Here is a 27,883-nt window from a genome sequence, read left to right as displayed (position 1 = left end):
TGGGTCTCAGTTTCCTCATCTGCAAAGTGGGGGGAGGGAGGTTGGCTCGGAGGCCTCCGGAGTTCGGCCCAATTCTAGAGTTTGGACCTTGGGACAACATATCCCACGTAGCGTACCCGTAATCCCACCAGCTCTGAGGGAAGGGAGGGAGGGAGAACCCAGGGCTCCTATTTTATCCCTCCTTCAGGACGAAGCGCGTCCGCGGTTCCGGCGGGTCCGGGCCAGACAGCCTTTTAGTGCCGCGCCCCAGTTCCCTCCAGCCCACTCTCATTTTGCAAACTTTTTGCTGACTCCGCGGAGCCTTCCAGGCTCATTTCCACCGAAAGGAAAAAGAACGAGGGACGCCTTTGGGGCGAGGCCCGGTTCCGAACTCCCTCTGGCCGCAGTGGGCACGCTGGGAGGCCCCACGGTCTGGCCCGGGCTGGCTGGCTTCACCCCCCCCCCATCCCCGCAGGGTAGGGGGCAGGAGGAGTCCCGAGGACCCCAGGGCGGTGCAGCGCGGCGGGCTCCTAGCCCTCGACCCGCCCCTCGGCCCCCTCTCCTCCCCCTCCCCACTTCCGGCTCTCAGCCGCCGCCAGCCCCAGTCTCCGTGAGGCTGAAGCCGCAACTTTGTGGCCGCTTGTGGCGCGCTCCGCTGTCGCTGCCGAACTCGGCCGGAGCCTGTCCTCTCGGTGGCCTGCAGGGGCGGCCGCGGCGGGCTCCGGCTGCTTCGGGGCGGGGCGGAGGGCGGCCGCGGTCCGGGGCGGTCCGGAGGGCTCTCCGCGCTCTCGGCCCGTCCCCGCCACGGCGCTCACGTCCCCTTGGGCCTCTCCGCCCTCGGCTCGCGGATGCTCCGCTGGGCCCTCTCTTGATCCTCCGTGTTGGACGTAAGTAGCGAGGGACTGAGCCCCCCGGGAGGGAGGGGGGAGACTGCGCTGGCGGCGTTCCCAGGGGCTCCTCGGGCTTCTGACTGGGGTCCAGGAGAGGAGAGGAGACGAGGGGGCGGGACGCCCGGGCCACCTTCCCCCCTGGGCCGTCCTGGGACCGGATCGGACCTAGCCGGGGCTCGTATTTCTCACCTGGGTTCAGGCTTGGGTGCTCCCGAGATCCCAGTTGGCATAACTCTCAGAGATGGGAAAAAGGGGGCGCAGAGTGGGGGGGGGAATGAAACAGACGAGAGCCCCTTGGGAGTGCCGCCCGTCTGCCCGGGGTCCTGCTCTTGGAGTCTCTTCCGGGGGTAGATTGGGGGTCTGCAGGCGGGCCCGCGCTCCCTGTCCGCGTGGCTCGCTCGGCTATGGGATGAAGCGGACCTGCTGTCTCCGTTCCCCCGGGGGCTCCGTCGTCGAGGTGGGGGCGGGGAAAGGAGACAATGTCTGGCAGAGATCCCCGATCCTTGGGATCCGGAGAGCAGGGGATGTGCGGGCTTGGCTGACGGTGTGGCAAACAGGGACTTCCAGCTAAAGCCCGGGCGGTCCTCATTCCGGGAAATGCAGCCCACGCGTGACTCTTGCAGAGGTCCCTTCCTGTGAGGCGGACCGGTGTAAGGATGAAGCTTGATGGTGTCGGGCACGGGGAGGAAGGGCATGAGGGCAGTTGCCGTTGGGCTTCCTTTGGAAATGTGATTCTAGTACTTGGAGGGCTGAAGGGCACCGTTGGGCACGGACTGGTTCTCAGGCTCTCTCATGCCAGGTGCCGACGGTGGGATCCCAAGCAGATGAGCCGGGAGAGCAGGCCCGTCCTATCTGGGAGGCAGGGCTCCGAGTCTATCGGTTCTCTGATGCTTGCTGCCTTGGGGGCAGGTCAGTTCCCTGGAAACAAGCAATCGCTTGAGAATCCGAGGACTCGGCTTCCAGTATTGACTCGGAAGTCGCCGGTGTGACTTTGACTTCTCCCGTTAGAGACTAGTCGGGATGAGAGAGATCTGTGATAAGACCGAAGGGGACCCAGAAAGAAGCGTTTCAAAGGTTCAAATCAGGATCCGCTCTACTTTCATTTTGGAATTTGGTTTCCAGCAGCTAGCCAGAGTTCTGGACAAAGGTTTACTGGGGGACTTTCCCCAGGAAATTTTTTCTTCCAAAAATCTTTTACTAGAAGCCGTTCTTCCTTCTGTATTTCTTTTCCCTTTAGCTAAAGGCCCTCTCCATCATTTCCTTTTCTTTCTCAAGGTTTTCTGGTACCTTGCCATATGCTTGCTTAAGGGAAGCTTGGTGGGGGAGGGGACAGTTCTTTGGTGACTCCGTGCCTGTCAGCCTCTTCTTCAGGGGACCCACGTGGCCTGCTTCCCCACCCTGCTCTCAGTCCTCTGATGTTCCCAACTCTCCTGCCCCCATGAAAGCGACTTGTAGTTACCTTCTATCTATTTGATATAAAAGAGAGACAGTCCAGCATGGGGGATAACGTTGACCTTGAAGCTTGAAAGTGCTGCCCTCAAGTTTCTCTGAGAAAGCCTCATTTCTCAAACATAGAGGGAACTGAGTCAAATTTATAAAAAATAAGAGCCGTGTCCCAGTTAATAAATGATCAAAAGATATGATCAGTGCCCCAAAGGGCTGCAAATTTATGCAGATCCTTTGATCTAACAATACTGCTACTTGGGGAAAAAAAAAAAACAGAAAAAGGGAAAAAAAAAAGGAAAATGACATATATGTACAAAAACTATTCTTAGCAGCTTTCTTCTCAGGACAAAAAAAAATTAGAATTTGAGAGGGTGCCCATCATTTGGGGAATGGCTCAATAAACTGTGGTATGCCTTTGTGATAGAATGTTATTGCTCCCTGGGAAATGATGAGCAAGATGCTCTCAGGAAAAACAAACAAACAAACAAAAAACCCCACAAACAAACAAACCTGGAAAGTCCTCTGTAAACTAAGTGAAATATACAAATATATTGTATACAAAATAACAGCAAAGTTCTGGGATGACCATCTGTAAATGACTTTATTATTCTCAGTAGTACAATCGTGCACAACTACTCTGTAGGATTTATGATGAAAAATTCTATCCCTACCCAGAGAAGGAATGGATTGTGTCTGAATACAGATTGAAGCATTCTCTATTTCTTTCTCTCTCTTTTTAACTTGATTTTTCTTGAGGGTTTTTATTTTCATTAGGGTGGGAGATCTACATTTTCTTTCACAACTTGACTTCTATGGAAATGTTTTTCTTTTTTATTTTATTTTATTTATAAGGGTTTTTTTGACAGTATATATACATGAGTAATTTTTTTTTATAACATTATCCCTTGTATTCATTTTTCCAAATTATCCCCTCCCTCCCTCTAATTCCCTCCCCTAGATGACAGGCAATCCCATACATTTTACATGTGTTACAGTATAACCTAGATACAATATATGTGTGTAAATGCCATTTATATGGAAATGTTTTTCATAACTTCACATGGGGTTTCTTAATTGTGGGTGGGGATAAGGAAGAGAACTCAAATATTTTAAAAATTGTTTTGAATGTAACTGGGGGAAAATACTAAATAAATAATTTTTAAAAGAGAAAAAGATAAATAAAATTAAAAGAGAAGAAAAGAAAGAAATTACTGCCCCTGTTATATTCCAGTTATAACCCTGAGCAAATCACTTAAACCCCAAGTATAGCTCTCTAAGAATATACAAAGGAGAAGGAAGAAGCAGTTATTAGGCGCCTACTGGATGTCAGGTTTTATGCTAAGTTTACAAATAAGATGTTAAACTGCAGAGAGTGAGTTTCCTTATCAGGGTGCTAACTATGTCATTGAAATCACTGATTCAGTTCCTATACACCAATGTTTTGCACATATTTATATGTATGCATGTTGGCTTCATCAGTTGAACATCTCATTTTTGCCTTTTTGTTCCCAGGGCCCAGTAGGAGCTCAATAAATGCTTGTTGATTGTTTGATTGCAGGCTCCCCTGCAACCAGTCATTTCCCTTCTTTGGTAGGGGAGAGGTAGAAGGAACAGGCATTTTTTAAGTATCTGCTATGGGCCAGGCATTGTGCTAAGTGATTTATAGCTATTTGATTTCATCCTCCCAACAGCCCTGGAAGGTAGGTACTATTATCCCATTTTATAGCTAAGATAATTGAGACACACTGAAGTAAAGTGACTTTTCCCTGTGTTTTAGAAAAAAGATTTCTTTTAGCTTTTGAGCATACCCCATTCATTACCAGACACATCTTGAGGATAGGGTTTTGGGAAGTCAAGGGCTGTTTGGAGGGACGTTTGATTTATTTTGAAATGGATGTCAGGTCCTGAGCCTGTACTTGAATGGTGACCCTTTCATGCTCCTCCCTCCCCCAGCCAGGTCCTGGGAGCCAGAGCTTCAGAGAGCTGGGTACCTTGGGGCATAGGGTAGGAATTCTGCAGCTGTTTATATTCAAGCCCTGGCTGAACCTTTCACCTGTACACTCATCCTCTGTGGCATTCATGATTAATAATTGCACCCAAGCATTTCTTTAGCAGTGGTGCTGTTTATATTAGAAACTTAAGTAGTGAGGCAACCCAGACATAACTTTTGTGTTTGATCATCTTACTTGCTTAATCAAACAACTGAAGCCCAGTCTCTTTCTCTAAGACTGAAGGAACCTCTTGAATCTAGCTCATAAGCATCTAGTAAGCACCTACTGTATACTCTGCAATTCTACCACCCAGCAACTGTATTGTATCTGCTCCCAGTTAGTTTATAATCCAACTTCAGGGAAGATTGAGCAGGGTAGTCCAAGGGAAAATGTACTCATGCAGAGGATCCATGTTCAAATCTCCCTCCCGCTGGTATGATTTTAGACAATCTGGGTTGGACCAAATGGAAAGAACTCCGGAAACTAATAAACCCCGTTGTTTTACAGGTAAGAAGGCTTAGGACTAGGAGGCACCTTAATCATACTCATAGTGAGTCTCAGAGGTAGGATTTGAATACAACTCCTCTGACTCTAGAATGAAAGCTCTTTTTCACTATACCAAGCTATACCAATAATGGGAGGCTTAAAAATGCCATACGTGCACAGGTTGGGCTCTAAACTGTTCTCATAATTTACAAGAATACTGTTTTCTCTTCTGGGCAAATTCACTTGTTTGCAATATGCAATACTCATTTCTTTTTTACTGTCTTCAGTAAAGGTCTAGACTTGTCTCCTGCAAAATGCCCCTTGGGCTCATCAGAGGCTAGTTTGATGGCAATCGTGCCTTCCTGCCTTGACTCGTGTCTTAGGAAGAAAAGAGTTTGATAAGTTGGCATTGTAGTTAATGAATGGTTAAGCCCACTGCCAAACACTCAGCTATTCTCTTGGCACTAGAATCTGCAGAGACTCTTTTGCATAGAAAAACCTTCACCATCTCCTAGACTGGGGGTTTCAGAGATGGCTGGATCAGGGAAGTCTCTCACACTGTCCTGTTTGTGTAATCGCTGGGAAAGTGCATTGGATCTGGGGTCAGTAGAGCATGTGCAATGACATTTTACTTACACGAAGTGTAATTTCCCCTCTCCATGCCTCAGTTTCTTCTCTGTAAAATCAAGGAAATTACACTGAACTAGGAGTTCTTGGGGTCCATGGAACCCCCATACATGAATAGATTTCAGGGAATCTTTGAACTTGGATGGGCTTTGATCATAAATTTTAGGATTTAGAGAACAGATCTAGAGGCTAATCTAGACTATTGCCAAAAAAAAAAAAAAAAAAAAAAAAAAGTGGAAAAGCCTGTTCTGAGCTATTTCACAGATCTCTTTTTACTCTAATCTTTAGAGAAATGAGCAATATTGCCACAAAAAGTGGTAAAGCCTGTCTTGAGGTATCTCACAGATCTCTTCTTACTCTAATCTTTAGAGAGGAGCAAACTTGATTTCAGTTACTACTGCCAGATTCTCGGGTCCTAAGTAGTCCAACATTTCCCATCACCCTTGGAGCATCTTCCTAATAATTCATTTCCAAAGCACTTTCAGTACCCCAAATAAACAAGCATTCGTTATTTACAGAAACCCTGTGAAATGGTGCAAATAGGAGCATCCTTGTTTTGCAGGAAAGGAAACTGATCCTCAGAGAGGTGAAATGGTCCACTGAGGGTCACAGGATTCCAAGTCAAGCATTCCTTCCACTCTGTTAGAAATGAACAAAGGAATGAATGGATAAAAGAAAGAAAGAAGAAGAAAAAAGAAAATAAAAAGGCCATAGCTGTAGATTACTGTGTGCCAGGCTCTGTGCTATACTGGGGATATATAGATAAAATTGAGTCTCTTTTTGCTTTCAGAGTTTGCATTCTGAGAGGGGGAAACATGTCTAGGGGAATAGTGTACAAGGAAGTCACTCACTATCGAGGAATTGACTGCCCCCCTCGCTCTTTCCAGGAACCGATGATAGAATAGTAATGTTGATTTGATTTCTGAGCCCAAAGCTAGAAGTAGAAAGTGAGAGTGGGGGTGGTCAGGACTATACTAAGGGGAATAGCAATCTGGACAGAGTGGATAGAGGGAGAGCACATGACTACAAATAAGATGGGAGGATGGGAGTTAAGGTCAAGTTGGTCAAAAGAAATAAGGTTGGGGAGAGGAGCAGCTCAAAAATTTCCCCCCAGACTTCAACTATTTACCATTAGTGTGTGAGTGTGTCTGTATAGGAAGGAAGGAAACAAATATTATTAAGTACCTACTGTTTCCCAGGCATTATTTAAGTGCTCTACAAATATTATCTCTGATTCTTAGCAACCCTATTAAGTAGGCTGTTATCTATAGTTTTATAGGTGAGGAAACTGAGGCTGAGAGACATGAGATAACTTGTCCAAGGTCAAACATCAAGTATCTGATGTTAAATTTGAATCTTTCAGTCTCCCCATCCTGTGCTCTACCAAACGTAGTAGATACACAACATATACACACATCCCCCCACCATTGTATAGAAGTACAGGGGGAAATATTCGTGGTTTATATTTTGGGGTAGTTCTTTTTTGCTTCTCTACATAAAACTGGAAGCAGAGTGAAGCCATATCTTGGCTTGCCTTGGAGTCTGGAAACCCAAGTGTCTGCATCCTGCCCCTGCCTCCTTACTTTGTGACCTGCAGCAGGTGAAATGAAACTTCCTGGGATGAGTGGAAATCAGTGGTCTGGACCCCCCAAAAGCAGAGTTTTGTAACATGGCCATCAGGAAAGAAAATCCTTCTGTAACTTTGCCCTTTGAGTTTGTGGGATCAGAGATCTAGATCTAGAATGGATACATCTCAGGCTTTTCATTTTTCAGAGAAGAAAACTGAGGCCCAGAGAAGTCACAAGTCTCATGAAGACACATAAGAAATAAAGTGACTTATAAGGTGCTTTCCCACAGTATTTTGCTCACTGTACAGAAGAAGAAACTGAGGCTCAGAAAAATTAACTGAATTATTCAGGATCGCAAAACTGGCAAATGGCAATCCAAGTTCTTTGACATCTTGTTTTTCTCATGTAACCTTCATATGGTAGGAGAGCAAGCAAGCAGACCATCTGATTTCTTAGCTAGTGTCAATCTGGATGATACTGTATTGGAATCTTCATGGTAGGATGGAAAAAGACCCAGATTTGGAAATGAAGGGCTCAGATTTGAATCCTGCTTCTATCTCTTATGACATGTGAGTCTTTGGGCAAATTTCTTAAATTCTCTGGCCTCAGTTTCCTTATCTGTAAAATGGGAGAATAGACTAGATGATTTCTGAAAGCCCTTCAGGTTCTAAATCTACAGATCCATTAACAAAGAGTTTTTAACCCAAGGATTCCTTTCGTTCATTTAAACACATTTTAAAAGTACTGTCTGTGAACCCCAAACTAGAAATTCAGTAAGAGAAACTGTGGAAAACAAGCCTGTTCTTTGTCCTTGCCATTGCTATCCCTCCCTCCCCTTTCTGTTTACGGGCTTGAGAAAAATGAATCTTTTCATGGAGATGGCAGTGCTTCCTTGGGCTCCTTTTGAAGGTAGCCATTGTTTTGTACATTTCTTGACACTTATGAAAGGCAGCCTAACTTGGTGTGGAGAGCACAGGGGCAGGAAAATTTGTCTCTGACACTTATTGGGAAAGATACTTGGCCTTTCGGTGTCTCAGGCACTTCTCTTTCTTCATAGTTGTCACACACACACACACACACACACACACACACAATTAGGAATATACTCTCTGCTGTGTTGAGAGAGAATACACAGCACTAGAGAAGAGTCCCAGTTTCTCAATACCCAAACTGCAATTTTTCAGACTTTCCCCTTTAACCCTCCCCTAGAACCTATTGTCTAAAAAGCTTCATATCAAAAGAAAAGAAAACAAAATGTGAGACTGTTATTGGAAAAGACGATTAGGGTGGATGTACAATATTTATTTGGACATATATGTAGTTCTCCAGTGCTAAAATTGCTAGCTAGGACAAAAGGAAGACTGCCAGTGGTTGGTAATTAAGGTCCTTCAGACCACAGGTGTGTGGCTGTTGTTTGCCAAGCATGTTTCTAGGTGTGCTGAAGCAAAGGAAGCATTTAGATAAAATGAAGCACCGAGCCTTATGGAGCCTGTGTTCCAGGAAGATGATTTATTGGCATTGGGGAATTACAGTGTGGAAAATCCTACTAATGCAGATTGCCACCTGTTACCCAGGACACTGAAAAAGTAAGAAACTTGCTCAGGACCACAGAGCCAACATGTGTCAGAGTGAGTCTTGAACACAGGTCTCCTGACTCTGGGATGAGCTCTAGGGAGGAGGCCTAGAATTGCTTGATTCATGAATTAGCTGAAAGAAATCTCTGAAATCACAGAGGTAGTATCTCTAACAATGGAGGGAACCAGTGAAGGCTTCCTGGAGGAGATGGCATTTGCTTTCAAAGGTGGGTTAGTAGGGTACAGTGGAGAGAGGCTCTAGCAGGGTGAAATGTCTATCTGTGAGACTACTTTTAACTACTCCAGGCCTCAGTTTCCTCTTCTGTAAGGTGAGGAGATTGGACTAGACTACTTCTGGGGTCCTTCCCAGTTCTAAATCTATGATCCTCAAGGCAATATTAGGAGGGAGGGGCAGGGGCAATGATGAGAGGATGTAGGACATTCCTAGCAAATAAAGGTAGGGAGGTGAGAGATTGTTTTGTATTTCAGAATTTCAGGTATGTGTGTGTGCTTAGAGAGTGGCCCCATTGGTCTAGATTGGCCGGGGTATAGATATGAAACAAGAACTTGAGATAAGCTAGTATTATATTCCGGGCAGCTAGGGGATACAGTGGAGAGACTGCTGAATCTGGATTCAAGAAGACCTGAGTTCAAATTTGACCTTAGACACTTCCTAGCTGCATGAGCCTGGGCAGGTCACTTCACCCTGTTTACTTCAGTTTTCTCTTCTGTCACATGATCTGGAAAAGAAAATGACAAATCCCTCTAGTATCTCTTTGCCAAGAAAACCTCAAATTTGTTTCAGATATGACTGAAACAAATGAACAATAAAGTGCTAGATTGTGTGGGGACTTGAATACCAGGTAGAGGAGTTTAAACTTTACAAAGTAGGCAGAAGAGAACCTATGAAAGATTTTGATCTGAAAAGTAAGTTTATCTGATCATAGATTCAAAGCTGGATGAGATCTCACCCTATCTAGCCCACCTTCCCCACTTTTGATGAGGAAACTGAGGCACAGAGAGTTTAAGTGACGTGCCTAATGACATGTAGTAAACTCCAGGAGCAGCTCTTGAACCCAGGCCCTCGGACTCCAGAAATAACACTCTCCATGGGATGGTGGGAGTGACAGGACCAGCTTGATTTGTAAGAAAGCTGAATCTGATTACAGTTAGAGAGATACATATTGGAGGTGAGAGATGGAACTGGAATAAATGTGATTAGTTCTGGAAAACTTTGGGACTCTTTAACAGCCCTTAACAGCTCTGAGTCTTGAAGGTCTGAGGATCAGTCAGTCAGGAAGCATTTATTAAGCTCCTACTATGTGCCAGGCACTGTGCCAAGGGCTGCTGATCCAAAAGGGACAAAATACAGTCCCCTCCCTCAAGAAGAAAGCTCCCTATTTCCTGGAATTGGTATTCATATACACAGCTGCATTCTTTAAATGACATTTAATTTATAGCAGGGTGTGTAATTCCTTACCCTTTGCCATATATTTTCTATTCATTACTTGTCTTTTCTCCCCACCCTCCTTTCTCTTTCTCTCTCCTCCTCTTTCTTCTTTCTCTCTTTCCTCCTGTTCCTCCCTTTTTTCTTCTCTCTTCTTTCTCTTCTCCTCTTCTTCTACTTCCTCCTCCTCTTCCTTCTTCTTCTTCTCTCTCTTTCTCATTCTCTCTCTCATTCTCTTTCTCTTTCCCCTCCCCCTCCTCCACCTCCTCTTTTTTTCTTTTCTCTTCTCCTTCTCTTTCTAATTCTTTTTCTTCTTCCCCTTTTTTCTCTCCCTCCTCCTTTTTTCCTCTTCTTGTTTTTCTCCTCATCTTCCTCCACTTCTTTTTTCTCTCTACCTCTCTCTTGTCTTTTTCTTTCTTTCTCTTTCCTGCTATTCCTTCCTTTTTTCTTCTTCTGTCTCCTTTTTCTCTTCTTTCTCCTCTTCGTTTCTTCCACTGCCTCCTCTTCCTTTTCTCCCCCCCTTTTCTCTCTCCTCTTCCACCTCCTTTTCTCTTTCCTCTTCCCCTCCTCTTCTCTCTCATCCTTCTTTTCTTCTTCTCCTTTTTTTCCTCTCTCATCCTCCTTTTCTTCTCCTTTTTTCTTTCTCCCTCCTCCTCTTCTTTCTCTCTCCTCATCTTCCTCCACTTATTTTTCCTCTCTTTCCTTCTCCCATCTCCCTCTTTCTTCTTTCCTTTCTTCTTTTCATTAGTTCCCACTAGCTTCCAGGAAGGCACATATCAGTTAAGTTCTTGTCAAGATTATATAGGAGGAACAGCACATCCTCTAAGGAGGGATCTGTGGATACTTTAGGAAATACAAAACACAACAGAGCGGGCTGATGGAGCCTTATATTGGTTTGGTGGCTTTCCTCCAGTGTGAAGGACTCTGCTGGATTGCCAACCAACCAAACGTCAAGAATAGTTTGAGAGATCTGTTGGTTATTAAATTTTCTTTTGGCACCGAACAATTCGCCACCTTCCTTGCTGCAAATCTGCAGTCATAGTGTCAATAAATGCTGCAGCTGCTGCTAGCTTTTAGGAACTAGAGATGCCTGGCCTGAACAGAGAAAACTTGGTGGGGAGGACCATATGTTGGGAATTTTCCAGGCTCTTGTGTCAATGAGAGTGAGAGCTGCTCTCATTCAATCCAGTGGGAGAACTGAGCCCATCTCCTCTGGACTCATCCTAGCTTCTTAGGGTCCTTCCAAAATATAGCTCTCAGACTGAGTGTGGTGGTCCATATGTGATCAGATCAGTCTCAGCATGGTGATCAGAACATCGTTCCTCTTACCACAGACTGATTCTACATTAAATGTCTTGGCTGCCTTGTCCCAGGATGACTCCTTGAGCTTGTGGCCCGGGTCCTTTTTGACATGACATGCTATCTAGTAACAGCAACCACAATAATAGCTAGCATTTATATAGCCCTCTAAGGTTTGCAAAGTGCTTTATACATATTATTTCATTTTATCCTAACAACTCCATCTTACAGATGAGGAAACTGAGCGTGACAGAGCACATGACCTGCACATAGGTAATGAGACAAGATTCACATTCATCTGACTTCAAGGTAATGAGACAAGATTCACATTCATCCAGACTTCAAGTGCAGAGCTCTATTCACATAACAACACAGCTTCCTCAATAAGAAAAATAATTGCTGCTGTAGCTTGTTTGAGCTTACAGACTTCATAACAACTCTGGGATTTAGGTATTCTAGGCATTATTATTCCAACTTTACAAACAAGGAAACTGAGGCTCAGAGAGATCCATATTCTTTTTCTTTTTGTATTTTGTTTTTTTCAATTATATGTAAAGACAAACTTTTAACATTCATCTTTATAAAATTTTGAGTTCAAAATTTTTCTTTCTCCGCCTTTCCAAAAACAGTAAGCAATATAATAAAGGTTATTTATGTGTACTCGTGTAAAACATATTTTCATGTTAGTCATGTTGTGAATAAAGAAACAGACCAAAAGAGAGGAAATCAAAAAATAATGAAGAAAGTTGTACTATGCTTCCATCTGCTTTCAGATTCTTTTCCTAGATGTCAGCATTTTTCATCATGAGTTCTTTGGAATTGTCTTGAGTTATTGCATTGTAAGAGGAGCTAAGTCTGTTACTGCACAATGTTGCTGTTATTGTGTACAATGTTCTCCTGGTTCTGCTTAGCTCACTTTGTATCAATTCATGTTAAGTCTTTCCAGGTTTTCTGAAATCCACCTGCTCATTTCTTTGAGCACAATAGTATTTCATTACATTCGTATACCACAGCTTGTTCAACCATTCTTCAATCGATGGACTTCCCTTCAAATTCTAATTTTTCCCCTCCCATAAAGAACTATCAGTATTTTTTGTGCATGTAAGTCTTGTCCCCTTTTTTATGATCTCTTTGGTATACAGTTGTAATAGTGGTGATGCTGGATCAAAAGGTATGCATAGTTTAATTGCCCTTTGGGCATAGTTCTAAATTGCTCTCCTGGATGGTTGGATCAGTTCACAACTTCACCAATAATGTATAAGGGTCCCAAGGTTCTCACATTATCTCTTACATTTATCATTTTCCTTTTCTTTCATATTAGCCAATTTGATAGGTGTGAGGCGATACCTAACAGCTGTTTTAAATTGTATTTCTCTAATCAATAATTATTTAGAGCATTTTTATATGACTATAGATAGCTTTGATTTTTTTTTTAAATTTGAAAACTGCCCATTTATATCCTTTGACCATTTATAAATTTGACTCAATTGTCTGTATATTTGAGAAATGAGGCCTTTATCAGAGACACTTGTTATAAATATTGTTTCCCAGCTTTCTACTTTTTTTCTTTCTTTTTTTCCTTTTGGAATATATATTTTTTAATAGCTTTTTATTTACAAGATATATGTATGGGTAATTTTTCAGCATTGACAGTTGTAAAATCTTTTGTTCCAACTTTTTCCCTCCTTCCCCCCACCCCATCCCCCAGATGGCAGGTTGACCAATACATGTTAAATATGTGAAAGTATAAGATAAATACAATATATGTATAAATGTCCAAACAGTTATTTTGCTGTACAAAAAGAATTGGTCTTTGAAATAGTGTACAATTAGCCTGTGAAGGAAATAAAAAATGTAGGTGGACAAAAATTTCTACTTTATAATCTTAGTTATATTAGATTTGTTTGTGTAAAAACTTTTTAGTTTAATATAATCAGAATTATTCATTTTACATTTCATAATACTCTCTATCTCTTGTTTGATCATGAATTCTTCCCTTCTTTATAAATCCAACAGTAAACAATTTCTTGCTCAAAAAGGTCTACATTCATCCATCATCCCCTAGAGACAGAATTAAGACTTGAATTCAGTTCTTCCTGACACCAAGCCTGGCACTCTCTTTTCTGGGTCTCACTATCTACCTCGTCATCCAGCACCACATCCCTCACCCTATATTGAGGTCATTTGATTTTTGAATCCAAGTGCAGGAGTGTATATTTTATCTTTTCCAAACTTTCATCCCATTAGATTCTGGCTGGGATTCTAATCTCCCTAAATGTCTTTGGCTCCTGACTTTGCTTTCTTTTCATTTGTAAATATGGCACATTTGTCATCAATATTGTGGTAAGACATTTTTTAAAAATGTTTTAAAAACAGTCTGAGATCAAGTACACATCCCTAGAGTTCTGTAGTGGAGACCTTCCTCTAATATTGCTCTAAATTCCAATCACTTTACTTTGGGTTATTCTACTTTCCACACCCATTACACTCTCATATTCTCCCTCTTGTCCACAAAGCTATCTTGAGAAATTTTTCTTTTTAAAAATCTAGAATTGCTATGCTCATGATATTTCTCTGATATGCCAGTTGAGTAACCCTGTTTAAAAAAGGAAGTATGGTTAAAATAACTTGTTTTTGATAACCCCTCCCAGTTTCTAGTGATCATCACTTCCCTTTTTAAAAAGTATATTTTTTTTTGTTAAAATGATTGTAAATAGTAAACCCATATTAAATTCCTTGCTATCTTGGGGAGGAGATAGGTAAGGGAGAAAGAAAAAAAAATTTGAAACTCAAATCTTACAAAAATGAACATTGAAAATTATCTTTACATGTAATTGGAAAAATAAAATACCAGAAATTTTAAAAATGTATTTTATTGATAGCTTTTGTTTTCATATTGCTTCATTTCATATCATATTTCATATTCCATAATTTGTTTAGTCATTCCCCAATTGATGGGCATCTTACTTTGTTTCCATTTCTTGGTTAACACCAAAAGTGCTCCTAGAAATAAAAAATAAATATAAATACTATTTCTTTTCATCAATTATCCCCTTAAGGAATAATCTAGCAGAAGAATCAGTAGGATCAAAGATTATGACCATAATTCCAAATTTCTTTCTCAAAGGTTTATGTCTTAAAGACTTAATCACTAGTTGCCTTTTTCCCCTAAATCCCTTTAATTTGACTATTCCTGTGATTTCTGCTTCCCTTTTAAAATATTCATCAGGCATCCCTTTTAAAAAAATATATTCTAAAGGACAACTAGATGGCTCCATGAATAGGCAACTGATCATGAAGTCAGGAGGACCTGAGTTCAAATCTAGCCTCACATACTTAATAGTTCCTAACTGTGTAATCCTAGGCAAGTCACTTAACCCCAATTGTCTTAGCAAAAGAAAAAGGAAAAAAAAAAAAGAAAGAAAGACAAAATAATAATTTTTACAAATGCATTCTAAACTTTTTCTAGGAATGGAAGTAAAATCTATTGGCCTACAGTTTAAAGACTCTTTTAAGTTGCTGTATCCAGGCCTATAGTACACCTTGTTTGCCATGGTTTTAAAAGAACTCTGACATCATCTTAAAAATCAGTCACGGTTTCTTTCTCCCGGTGATAGATCTTATGTGGGCCTTGACTTTATTGAGAACAGGCAACAAGGCACAAGAATCTGACTCAGAAAGACTGTACCTAGTCCAACCTACATCTGACCAAGAATCCCTTCTAAAGTCTCATTTAAAACCCTACTGTCGATTGGGTTGGACACAATGGCTGCTGAGGGGCTTTCCAACTCTCACCTTGGCTGATCCCTGCAAGAGGTATTCTGGCCTCCCCTTGAATATTTCTTGTAGAGGGAATCTCTTCTCAATTCCATATTTAAATAGCTCTAAGTGTTAGGAATTTTGTCCTTCCAACCAAAACTGCTTCTTTATAACTTCCCCTCCCTTTTGTCACTCCCAACCAAATAAACTCTAATCTTCTTCCTTGTGAGAGCCCTTCAAATACAAAAAGAAACTTAACTATACCTCAAAGAAGACGGAAATCTTCTCTTATCTAAACAGTTGATATTCTGGGAGCTGATCTCCCCTCCTCTTACCATCTATCTTAATTACTCTCTTCTGAACATATTCCAACAAGTGGATGTCTTCCTCATTTCCCACAATTGGGCACATGTGGTCTAACTAGGATATAGAGTGTTAGCTTGGTAGTGTTAGCTTTATAAGGGCTGCCATATTTCATTGTTAACTGATAGTATAAGCTTGCAGTCCATTTAGACCCCACAATCCTTTTCAGAGGATCTATTGTATAGCCACACCTCCCCTTATCTCCAAGATCTTTCAAAGATCTGGACTGGTTTCCTCTTTGTTTAAATGATTTGTGATATGGTTCCTATTGGCCTGGGGACTTGAACTAACCAAAAACAGTTAGATGTTGTCAGGTGAAGAAACTGAGGTGCAGAGAAGTGAAGGATTTTTCCAGTCTCCCACAGCTAATCAGTGTCTGAAATGAGATTTTATCTTAGGTCTACTCATTGCTCCATCCTTCCCTCTTGCTTTTTGGAATAGTATCCTGTTTTAGAAGCCGTAGAGTTTCCCATAGATGAGGGATGGGAATATCTGACCTGAGGGCCATACAAGGCCCGGGAAATCATTTGCTAAGGTAATTGCAGGCAATAATAACCTGAAAGGTTATTAAAGGAAGCCAGGGATTACTCTAGTTGGAAAGTTGAGAAGGAAATAGCATTCTAGGAATGGGGATGACTTCTGAAACAAATTGAAAAATCGAGAAATGGGGAAAAGCAGATAGGCAGCATGGTCAGACTGTAGCATCATAGAGGAGAGTTACATGGAAGAACAGAAAGGTAGCAAAGACCCGGCTCATAAAAAGCTTTAAATACTAAATAAAGGAGTTTATTTGATCCTAAGGGATGAGGACATCAGATCTACACTTTGGGAAAATCACGTTGACAGCTCTCTGGAGGGTAGAGTGGAATGGAGAGAAGAGGAGAGGAGAGGGATCAATGGTCCTGAGGAAAGGACTTAGCTAGGGTGATGGCTGTGTGAGGATTGAGAAGAGGAATCCTAGAAATGTGTAGAAAGAAATGACAAGATCTGGCAACATGTGATCCTGGTCAAGTCATTTGCCTCAGTTTCCTCATCTGCATAATGAGCTGGAGAAAAAAATGGCAAATCACTCCAGCATCTCTGCCAAGAAAACCTCACATGAGGCACAGAAAGTCAGACACTATTGAAATGACTTTCCAACAGATGTGTGCCATGAGTGAGCGTAAGAAGTAGAGAATGACATCTGGGGGACTGAAAGGATTCTGGTATCTTCAAAAGTAAGAAGGGAGGAAGAGAAGTATAGAAGTAAGCAAAGAAAGAAGTAGGGCTGTTTCTGAGGAAAAAAATAATGAATTCCGGCTTTGCCATGTTGAATCTGAGCTGCCTAAGTCCAATTGAAAATGTGAGGCTCACCACCAGCATTTACAGGACCTCTCAAATATATCTCAAATAAGCACTGAATAAATAATAGTAATAATGATAATAGTAATATTAATAATAGTAAGAATGATAACTGGTATTTATATAGTCTTTGAATTTTACAAAAGCTATCTCATTTTACCTTCATAATGACTAAGAAGTAAGTGCTATAATTATACCCATTTTACAGATAAGAAAACAGAGACAGAGTGAGATTAACTCTTTCCCAGGGTCACACAGTAAGTATCTGATGCTGGATTTGAACTAAAGCCTTCTTGTCACCAAGTCCAAAGCTCTAACTGTTGTACCACCTAATAAATGTTGACCTCCCTCAACATTGTCCTGAACACGGCATTCCCTCACTCCGCGTGGCCGGTCCAGTGTCAGATCTCTCTGTCCCTAGCCCAGTTCCCCTCCAGACAGACACTGCCTTAGTTTTGCAATAGTTTCCTAACTAGTCTCCTGGCCCAGAGTCTCTTGTGGCCACAGCCCGTCCCCGACACTGCTGCCAAAGTGAAGTTACCCATTCAGGCAAGGCCGGTGCTGGCTTCCTGTGGCCTCTGGCCCACAGCAGAAATCTCTGCTTCACTTTGAAAGCCCTGCAGAATGACCCTGGCCAGCCCTTCCAGCCTCAGTGGAGAGCTCTCCCCTGTCACGTGGCAGTCCTGCCAACTGGTCTTCTGTTTTCCCTTGTCTGCCCTAGGCCCGGGGCCTGGCTGACCATCCTTTCAGGGACTCCGTACCTGTCTCTCAGACCCCACTCTGCCCTTTTGGAGAAGCTCAAACATCCATCTTTTGTATGTAGCCCTTTCTGAGCCCCCACACCTGTTAAAGCTCTTCCTCCTTCCCTTGCTTGTCTTTTACAACATTTCTCTTCACATTTATTCACTTTATAATTAAGGTAAAGGTGCTTCTGTGGGTCTCCCTTGCAATATAGACTCCTTGAAAGTGGGGACTGTTCATTCCTTGTATTTGTGACTCTAGCACCAACCAGAATACTTGGCACTAGGAGGTGTCTAATAAATGCTTGATGATTGATTGATCAATTGATGCAGCATTGGAGTTTAAAAGAGAGACAAGGGCTATCAAAGATGATCACTGAACACAGGGAAATCAATGATTGCCACTTGAGAGGGTGCAGGAGAGGGGAGGAGGGCCAGGGACGACTCCCTCTAATTAGTGGCCTGGACCTGAAGCACGAGGAAGGGGATGGTGGTCAGCAGCGCCATGTGTTGCCAAGGGGCCCCCAAACATGAACCAGAACCCTCTTTCAAGGAGTCTCTGTTCTAATCCGGCCCTACAGAAGCATCTCTACTTTAAATATAAAGTGAATAAATAGAAAAGAAATCTTCTTAAAGACAAGCCAGGAGGGGCGGAAGGGTCTGAGAAAAGGGCACGAGATTGGGCAATCTCCACATGCTTGGTAACGGGAGAAGTTGGTTGGAGTTGGCGGGAAGCCAGTTTTCGGATGCTGTGCTTTCTAAAAAGTCCCAATCAGTGGCCAGCTCTGCTGCTCCGCCGGCTGGCTTTCCCTGCCAGAGCTTTCTATCACTGAGCGATTCTCGGAAGTCTCCTGATTTGCCAAAGCTCCCTTGGCTTCTCGCCCTGCCTCAGACATCGGGGAGATTCTGCTTCACTGAGGGGCTCTCCGGCTTCCTACAAGAGAAGGGCCTTCATCAGTGACGAGCTGCACTGGGAAGTTTGCCGTCACCTCACCAAAGCTCTCCCACAGGTAATACAGGGGTCCTAGCTCTATTTCAGAGAAGAGGATCCTGAGTTTGAGGAATAATAAGAGAGGCGCAGGGTCCCAGGACTAGTGAATGTCACAGGCAAAAGCTTTGAGCCCAGGCCCTCTGGTGGGGCTTTATATAGACCTCATATCTGCTTGTCTGCATACGCTGGGATTTGGATTTGAATTCAGGCCTTCCGGGCCAGGGCTTTATCTGTTATTCCATGCATAAAACTTGTATCTGCTTCCTGAATTCACGGAACCATCCACAACTCCATGATGACAGAACTAGGATTTGTATCCAGGCTCTTTGCCTTTACGGAAGTCCTTTGTACCCTATTGTCTCTGCAGCTGCCCCAGTTTTCCCTACAGGTTTCAGGTGATACCCAAGGTAAACGCGTATGTGGGTGAATGGGATGCACGCCAGCCAAAATGGCAGCCGGCCGGCTTTTCCATTAGCACCTGTCCTGGGTCACAGCGATGCTGTATTTGAGTGACAGTCGGGTTTGATGGGCGTCAGCCTCATGCTGAGTCACAGCTGTGAATGCTCTAGACCCTGCCCAGGGTTGCTGGGTAATCCACGCTGCCTTGGGGCTTGCCATGGCAGGAACACTAAAGCATTTTGATCAGCAGAGAACACTGCTGGAGAAGCCGGGCAGAGGGAGCTCTCCCACTCAGGACCTGGGTGACTCAGCTTCACCACGCTGGGGGTTTCTCATCCATAAAGTGACCTCCTAGAGCTCTTCTTCATGATGACTCTGGCAGCTTCAAACTCTGTTGTGATCATCTCCATTTTACAGATTAAGAAACTGAGGCTGGGAAAAATGGCATAGCTCATGCATTTCGGAGGCAGGCTGGTTCATGATGATAGGATATTCCCCTGGGCAGAGTGCTCTCAGCCCTCCTTCCATCAAGAGGATAAGAGCTTGGAGGGGACCTGGACTTAACTGCCTTATTAGCCTCCCTTCTGCCAACCAGTGGGCAGCTAGTTCCAGACCCAGAGCCAGAAGACCTGAATTCAAATTTGACCTCAAACGTGAGCTGTGTGACCCCAGGCAGGTCACTTCACCCTGTCTGCCTCAGTTTCCTCATCTGTAAAATGAGCTGGAGAAGAAAATGGCCAAGTCTCTGCCAAGAAAACCCCAAATGGGTCACGAGGAGCTGGATATCGCTGGGAAACCACTGGACAACTGCTGCCGACGGCTCTGGCAGCAGGCTCATAGCTTAGAGCATGTCTAAGACTCACCACCCCCAAGACTCCACACTGACTGAGGCATCTCCTTCCCTCCCGCCATCCCCTTGGCTCTTCCTGGGATGGCCCTTCCCCCAGTGCTGAGACCAGACGCACCTGGAGCAGGTCCAGGACAGGTTCCGCTGCTGGTGCCCTGTTCTGATTTAATTGGCACTCTGGCACAGGCCTCCCAAACCCCACCCAAGCTTGGGACTTTCTGAAAGGACTCCACTGGGTCTTCTCGACCTGTTCCTGACTGTTTGGCATTCCCAAGGGCTTCTGGGAAACAGGCTGCCGCATTCTGTGCTTCCGCCTCCTGTTGCTGCCCCACAACTCCCCTTTCCTTCTGCATTTCCAGAGAGAACCTGCTTACAAAAAACATCAAGTCTAGACAGTCCATGCTAAGCTCCTACTGGCCAGGGTTAAGTTCTTAAACCACAGAAATCATCCTGAGTTCATCCGAGGTTCTTGACTGGCCCCTCCTGGTTGGTCCCCTCCTGGTCCTTTCTTGGCTTCTGGCCACACTTTCTGCAGGCCAGCGCCTTGGTTTGCCCACACTAGTTCTCAACAGAAGAGACCTTGCAGATCATTTCATTTGACAGATGACAAAAATGAAAACTGAAGGGTTAATATCTGCTGCCCAGATCCATTTAAGCCTGGTCTCTGATGGTCTGGTTGCCTTGAAATCTGGAGGTATTTGATCCCTGGGAGAGCCTGGGACCATACTAGGCACTCGTCTCTGTAAGCTCTATAAAATTTGGGCCATAACCCAGTGGGTTCCTTAAGAAAGAACTGTAAGGGCTAATTGTACACTGTTTCAAAGTCCAATTCTGTTTGTATGGACATGTATACATAGATTGTATTTAACGTATACTTTCACATATTTAACGTGTATTGGTCTACCTGCCATCTGGGGGAAGGGCTGGGGAGAAGGAGGGGAAAAGTTGAAACAAAAGGTTTTGCAATTGGCAATGCTGGAAAATTACCTGTGTGTAAAATTTTTGTAAAAATTAATTTAATTAATTAAAAAGAAAAGAAAGAATTGTAAGGGGCAGCTAGGTGGCGTAGTGGATAGAGCACCATCCCTGAAGTCCGGAGGACCTGAGTTCAAATCTGACCTCAGACACAATAGCTGTGTGACCCTGGGCAAGTCACTTAACCCCAAGTGCCTCAGCACAAAAACAAAAATGAAAAAACTAAGTTAATGGATTGATTTGGAGGTTAGAGTGTGAGAGATTCTGGAGGACTCTGGAGATTCCAGAGCCTTACTTGGAGCCCCAGACCCAACATACTGTCAGCCAAGGCTACCTTCATTCTTATATCCAGCAACAAGAGCTAGAATAAAAGGAATAATGATAATTATGATTATTACTATAAGCATCTATAATTGGCTCAATGGATAAGGTGCTGGATCTGGCATGGGACAATTTGTTATCTATGCAACCCTGGGCAAAGTACTTAACCTCTCTGCCTCAGTTTCCTCATTTATAAAACGGGGATAATAAAAGCACCAACCTTCCATGTTTATTATGAGACAGAAAATATCTATAAAGCACTTTGCAAATCCTAAAGGGCTCTATAAATGCTAACTCATTGATATTACTGGCCCCTGTTATCAATTATTGATAATTAATCTATATTGTATGTAGCTATATACTGTATAACGAGCTGTTTTTTTTCAAATTAAAGGAACTTATTTTTTAATATAAAGCTTTTTTATTTTCAAAACATAGTTTGCAACATTCACCCCTGCAAAACCTTGTCTTCTACATTTTTCTCCCTCCCTTCCCACCCGCTCCCTCCCCTAGACAAGTAATCCAATATATGTTAAACATGTGCAGTTCTTCTATCTGTATTTCCACAATTATCATAACCTGTAGCTCTTTTGAGTTTGCAATGCGCTACGTGTGTGTGTATTCATACAAGAAATCTCATTTGATGTTTGCAACAATATACTGAGGTGATTGCTGTTGTTATCCCCATTTTACAGATTACAAAATGCAATGTAAGAAGGGCCGAGTGTCTCGCCCGGGGTCACCCAGCTAATCCATAGCTGAGACCAGATTCCTTCTTCCCGGCCTGGCTTTCTCAGAATCCCAAACTGACCGGAGTTTTAAAAAGTAGCTTCTGTCACCTGGCGCCTGCAGGAAGAGGGCTTGAATTCAGACAGGATTCTTGGCTAGAAATGGAGTGGAGGATTGTGGGTGTGGAACATCCTGCATGCTGGCACTCACCTGAGGTTTTGATACGTTTTGCTGAGTTGGATTTTTTTTTTTTTTTTAATGTTTTCTCTCTTAAAGAACAATTCTGGGTACAGAAAGAGGAGGGACGTGTCTGGCAATGAAGGAGATGTAAAAACCAGAGCTGTCTGGAGCATTTTTTAAAAGGGGGGTGTACACATGGGAATGTGGGGGGCATCTAGCCCTTTTAAAAACTTGGTCTAGATCTAGGATGCCATCCCTGGGCAACAATGAAGATGGGCAGCTCTCTGCCATTCAGCATCTTGGACGACCATCTAATGCACTGCTTGGTCATTCGGTGACTTTGCTCAGGGACCCAAAGCCAGCGTGTGTCAGATGTGGGAACCCCCATCTTTCGTTCCCCCCCCCCCAGCTGGCTGGAAGAGTCAGAACGCTCTGGGCCCAGCTTCCGTTCCCCTGGGAAGGCACTGGGCCCTGAGAGACTGTCTCTTACTTAGGGCCACAGCCGACAGGATTCAAAGCCAGGTCTTCGAGTCCCCAAATTGAGCGCTGTCCATTTTGCCATCCCATCTCTAGGTAACACACACCAGGAGGTTAAGCTTACTCACCATTGTGAAGCAAAGCCTGAGAGAAAAAGGCCTTTCTTGTGCGTCACAACCCAGATACTCCAGCTGTGGAGAGCCTGGGATGGGGAAAGAGAGCAGGGGCCTTGTAGGTCAAGAAGGAAGGCGGGAAGGAAAGAGAGAAAGCTGGAGAGAGCCTCTCTGGGACTCTAAGGCCTTTCTCAGGGGATCTCCTGGTCACGTACCAAGCAAAAGCTTCTTGCAAGGGCCCCGAGAAGCTAGAGCAAAGGGGAGGGCGAGAGGAGGGGCATGGTTCCCCTCTTGGGGGAGAAGGAGCCTCATGACATGTCTGACTGAGCCCAGGCTGCAATAGGAGAGCCGGGACTTGGGAGGCCACGCCCCCATTTCTGCTGCAGACCACTTTCTCCTGAAGGGAACAGATCCCAAAGTGAGAGGTCCTGACCTTGCTCAAAAGGTGGGAGGGAGCTCAGAGGTTTTCATTTTACAGATGGGAACACTGAGGCTCAGGAGACTAGCTCACCTTAAGCTTTACAAAGAGCATGTATCAAATGGAGCGAAAGAAATAATGAGACAGTCATCATCCTCAATTAACCAGTAAAGCAGCTGAGGCTTAGGGAGGCAAAACTGCTTGTCCACGGTCATAGAGTTCGTAGAAGCAGAATTTGAACCCAAGACCACGTCTCCTGCCTCCAGAGACATGATAAGGACATGCCGGCTGGGCCCAGTGCCTGACAGTGGGAGGCACCGAGCCAAATGGCCAGGAGCAGGAAGAAATACTAGAACTTGGGCCCCAGCTTCGTTGGTCACACATTTTAACCAGTTGGTCCGACTGGTCCAACATAAAGTTTGCTGACTGACTGTCTGACTGCCTAATGCTGTTGGCTATTCAGAAACCATGTGATTATTCATTAGCAGGCTCCTGCCATTCAGGCAAGCTCCAATGGAGCAGCCCAGCCAGTGTCCCAACCCACCCCTTCCTGGTCTCACCTGGGAGTCAAGAAACATGGTTTCTCATCTCAGTTTCAGAATTGACCTTAGGCATATTAACTCTCTATCTTAAGTTCCTAATCTGTAAAATGGGAGCACTGACCTACATGACCCCTAAAAGTCCTAGTGCTAACATTCAAGGCTCTGTAGTCCTAGGATGCTGATGTTTCCAAGACCTCCCCAACCTGTAAATCGCCAGACCACACAATTGTTGTTCTTCTACCTGCAGAATGCCAAGAATTTGTGCTTCTTTCTTTCTTTGTTTTTTTGTTTTTGTTTTTGTTATGAGGCAGTGAGGGTTAAATGACTTGTCCAGGGTCACACAGCAAGTGTCAAGTGTCTGAGGCTGGATTTGCACTCAGGGCTGATGCTGTATCCACTGCGCCACTGAGCTGCCTCAGTCCTTCTCTGTGATAATCTCTATCTCCATGCAGCCCTTTCCTCTGCTGACTTTTGTAATGTTCCTTCCAGTTCTTTGATTTGTTCTGTATCATACCGAGGAGGAAGATGGTAACAATTATTCACATTTATATAAGTTTTACAAAATCCTTCCTGTAGACTATCTCATCTGATCCTCTCCACTGCCCTGGAAGCTAGGGATTCTTCACAGATGAAGAAATGGAGGCAGACAGTCTTAAGCGTTTTGCCCAAGACCACACAGCTTGTAAGTGTGCCAGGCAGGATTCGAAGCCGGGACTTCTGGATTCATGGTTCAGAACTCAGTCCGTGCACCACACTGCCTATGGACTGGCTGCTGTTATTAAAACCCTCCTCCCTAAGAGCCCCATCACTGTAGGAAAGTGAGCCTCGGTTCTCTGGACACTAGTCTTGACTGTGTGTATCTATATGAATGTAAGCTCCTCGAGGGTAGGGACTCTTTTGCCTCCTTCTATCTGTCCAGAGCCTTGCCTAGTACCTGACCCATCATGGATTGTTTGATTGATTATCCATTAAAGGGCCAGCCTGGGGATCAGAGGGCAGCATTTTCAGAGGCCCCATGGCATGAGTCTACAGCAGCACAGAAGGAAGGGGAGAACTGACCTTCATTAGTGAACAAGACACAACTATGGAACCCCCAGGTCCCCATGTGTGTTCTCCAAGCACAAATCCTTATATTCATAACTTCTTACTAAACCAGAAGTGACTAAAATCAAGAAGGATGCAAAAAAGAAGGGATGCCGAAGGGCTTCTATTTCCTGAAATTTATAACTTCTTACTAAATCAAAATTAACTAAAATCAATAAAGATCCAAAAAAGAAGAATGCTGGGGGGCTTCTTTCTCCTGAATTTATAGCTTCTTAGTAAACCAGAAGTGACTAAAATCAATGAGGATCCAAAAAAGAAGGATGCTGGGGGGGCTCCTATTTTTGCTTGGTTTCCTCTTGTTGTTCCTCATGAACTCTTCCCACTCCTGCTTAGAAAATTTTTCTTATTAACTTTATAATTATAATTTTTGACAGTATATATGCATGAGTAATTTTTTTTCATTTTGTATTGTATTCATTTTTCCAAATTTTCCCCTCCCTCCTTCTATCCCTCCCTTAGATGACAGGCAGTCCCATACATGTTAAATGTGTTACAGTATAACCTAGATACAATATATGTGTGTAAATCCAAATTTCTTGTTGCACAGTAAGAATTGGATTCTGAAGGTCAAGGTAACCTGGGTAGACAGACAATAGTACAAACAGTTTACATTTACTTCCCAGTGTTCCTTCTCTGGGTGTAGTTGTCTCTGTCCATCATTGATCAGCTGGAAGTGAGCTGGATCTTCTTTATGTTGAAGATTCCACTTCCATCAGAATATATCTTCATACAGTATTGTTGTTGAAGTGTACAGTGATCTTCTGGTTCTGCTCATTTCACTCCCTGCTTATAAAATGAAACTGCCCAGTTTGAAGTGATTTTTTGGAGTCCGAGCAGGCAAAACTGTTAAATGAATACGCATCCTTTGTAGGATTTTACCTTTTGAAAACAAAGTCGAGCTAATTGTGTCTCTCAAGCAAAATCCTTACTCATAACCTAACCAGTGCCTCTCCTTTTCCCAGAGAGGACTATGGGAGGCAGAACATGGGAAGAGTGCTCGCTTGGAGGAGAGAGCCTTGAGTGCCGATCCTGCCCCGTACACACTAGCTGTGTGACCCCAGGCAAGGGATTTAATCCACCTGTTTTCTCAAACTGTAAAATGGAGCTAGAATAGCACCCAGCTACCAGAGTTGTAATGAGGATTGAGTAAGGTACTGTCTGTCAAGGCTGTGCCTGGAACATAGTAGGTGCTTAATAAATGCTTATTCTCTTTTCTAATTTGGGTTCAGCAGAAGAAAACGGGCGCGGTGGTTGCTTGGTTTTACTGACAGCTTACGGCCTTTATTCTTCTAGGCCTTTGGTGAGGAAGGGGAAGCCACAGGCATGAAGGGTCTGCTTGCCAAAAGACCTGAGAGGCAGATGCGGCCAGAGGTGAAACTGGGGAAGGTCCCTTAGCCATGGACGGCCAGGCCCTCCCTGAGGCGAGGGCAGCGCCCGGGGACGCCCGCTCGTGCATCCGGCTGCTGCGGGTGGAGCGAGAGCGCCTGGTCACGCACCTGCACAACGTCCAGTGTCTCCTCGACAACCTGCTGGTCAACGAGTACTTCTCCGGGGAAGACGCCGAGATCGTGGGCGCCTGCCCCACTCTGCCCGACAAGGTGCGCGGTTTCATGGGAGAGCCCTCCTCCAGCCCAGAGACCCCTGGGAACTGGATGGAACAGCCAAGAGGGCAAGCTCCCCCCCCCCCCCCCCCATCGACTCAGAGCAGGAGGGCTCTGGCTGGTTTTCTTATTAGACACTTTGGAAATGCCGGAGAAGGAACCTTGGCTCCGGAGTCGGAAATTTGGGATTAATGATGCTTTGTGTGTGTGAGTGTGAGTGTATGTGAGTCTGTGTGTGTGTGTATAAATGTGAGTCTGTTTGTGTGTGAGTGTGTCTGTGTGTGTGTATGTGAGTCTGTGTGTGTATGAGTGTCTGTGTGTCTTTGTCTCTGAGTGTGTGCATGTGTGTGTGTATAAATGTGAGTCTGTGTGAGTCTGTGTGTGTATGTGTCTGTGTGTTTCTGTCTCTGAGTGTGTGCATGTGTGTGTGTATAAATGTGAGTCTGTGTGAGTCTGTGTGTGTATGTGTCTGTGTGTTTCTGTCTCTGAGTGTGTGCATGTGTGTGTGTATAAATATGAGTCTGTGTGAGTCTGTGTGTGTATGTGTCTGTGTGTTTCTGTCTCTGAGTGTGTGCATGTGTGTGTGTATAAATGTGAGTCTGTGTGTATGAGTGTGTCTGTGTGTTTCTGTCTCTGAGTGTGTGCATGTGTGTGTGTATAAATGTGAGTCTGTGCGAGTCTGTGTGTGTATGAGTGTGTCTGTGTGTGTATAAATGTGAGTCTGTGTGTGTATGAGTGTGTCTGTGTGTTTCTGTCTCTGAGTGTGTGCATGTGTGTGTGTATAAATGTGAGTCTGTGTGAGTCTGTGTGTGTATGTGTCTGTGTGTTTCTGTCTCTGAGTGTGTGCATGTGTGTGTGTATAAATATGAGTCTGTGTGAGTCTGTGTGTGTATGTGTCTGTGTGTTTCTGTCTCTGAGTGTGTGCATGTGTGTGTGTATAAATATGAGTCTGTGTGAGTCTGTGTGTGTATGTGTCTGTGTGTTTCTGTCTCTGAGTGTGTGCATGTGTGTGTGTATAAATGTGAGTCTGTGTGTATGAGTGTGTCTGTGTGTTTCTGTCTCTGAGTGTGTGCATGTGTGTGTGTATAAATGTGAGTCTGTGCGAGTCTGTGTGTGTATGAGTGTGTCTGTGTGTGTATAAATGTGAGTCTGTGTGTGTATGAGTGTGTCTGTGTGTTTCTGTCTCTGAGTGTGTGCATGTGTGTGTGTATAAATGTGAGTCTGTGTGAGTCTGTGTGTGTATGTGTCTGTGTGTTTCTGTCTCTGAGTGTGTGCATGTGTGTGTGTATAAATATGAGTCTGTGTGAGTCTGTGTGTGTATGTGTCTGTGTGTTTCTGTCTCTGAGTGTGTGCATGTGTGTGTGTATAAATGTGAGTCTGTGTGTATGAGTGTGTCTGTGTGTTTCTGTCTCTGAGTGTGTGCATGTGTGTGTGTATAAATGTGAGTCTGTGCGAGTCTGTGTGTGTATGAGTGTGTCTGTGTGTGTATAAATGTGAGTCTGTGTGTGTATGAGTGTGTCTGTGTGTTTCTGTCTCTGAGTGTGTGCATGTGTGTGTGTATGTGAGTCTGTGTGTCTGTGTGTTTGAGTCTGTGTTTATGAGTGTGTCTGTGTGTGTATTTGTCTCTGAGTGTGTGCATGTGTGTGTGTATAAATGTGAGTCTGTGCGAGTCTGTG

The 27,883-nt window shown here is 44.0% G+C and overlaps 1 protein-coding gene across 4 annotated transcripts in view; it reads left to right on the top strand.

Annotated features, from left to right (window-relative positions):
- The window catches only part of NOD1 (nucleotide binding oligomerization domain containing 1), a 51,636-nt gene that overhangs the window by 302 nt on the left and 23,451 nt on the right, over window positions 1-27,883 (top strand). Inside the window, exons 1-3 of one of the 4 annotated variants that reach the window (XM_074266804.1) lie at window positions 257-866; window positions 25,569-25,667; window positions 25,900-26,204. In XM_074266804.1, the coding sequence (XP_074122905.1) occupies window positions 26,004-26,204 (201 nt within the window). In that variant the 5' untranslated portion in view covers window positions 257-866; window positions 25,569-25,667; window positions 25,900-26,003. Of the gene's footprint in view, window positions 1-253; window positions 867-25,568; window positions 25,668-25,899; window positions 26,205-27,883 lie in introns of those variants that run through there. The other 3 variants (XM_074266807.1, XM_074266803.1, XM_074266806.1) reach the window with 3 other exon arrangements.

Source organism: Sminthopsis crassicaudata, chromosome 5 (genome assembly GCF_048593235.1).
Source record: "Sminthopsis crassicaudata isolate SCR6 chromosome 5, ASM4859323v1, whole genome shotgun sequence".
NCBI lineage: Eukaryota > Metazoa > Chordata > Mammalia > Dasyuromorphia > Dasyuridae > Sminthopsis > Sminthopsis crassicaudata.
The sequence above is the reverse complement of the archived record's forward strand: the minus strand, read 5'-3'. Positions and strand labels throughout refer to the sequence as shown.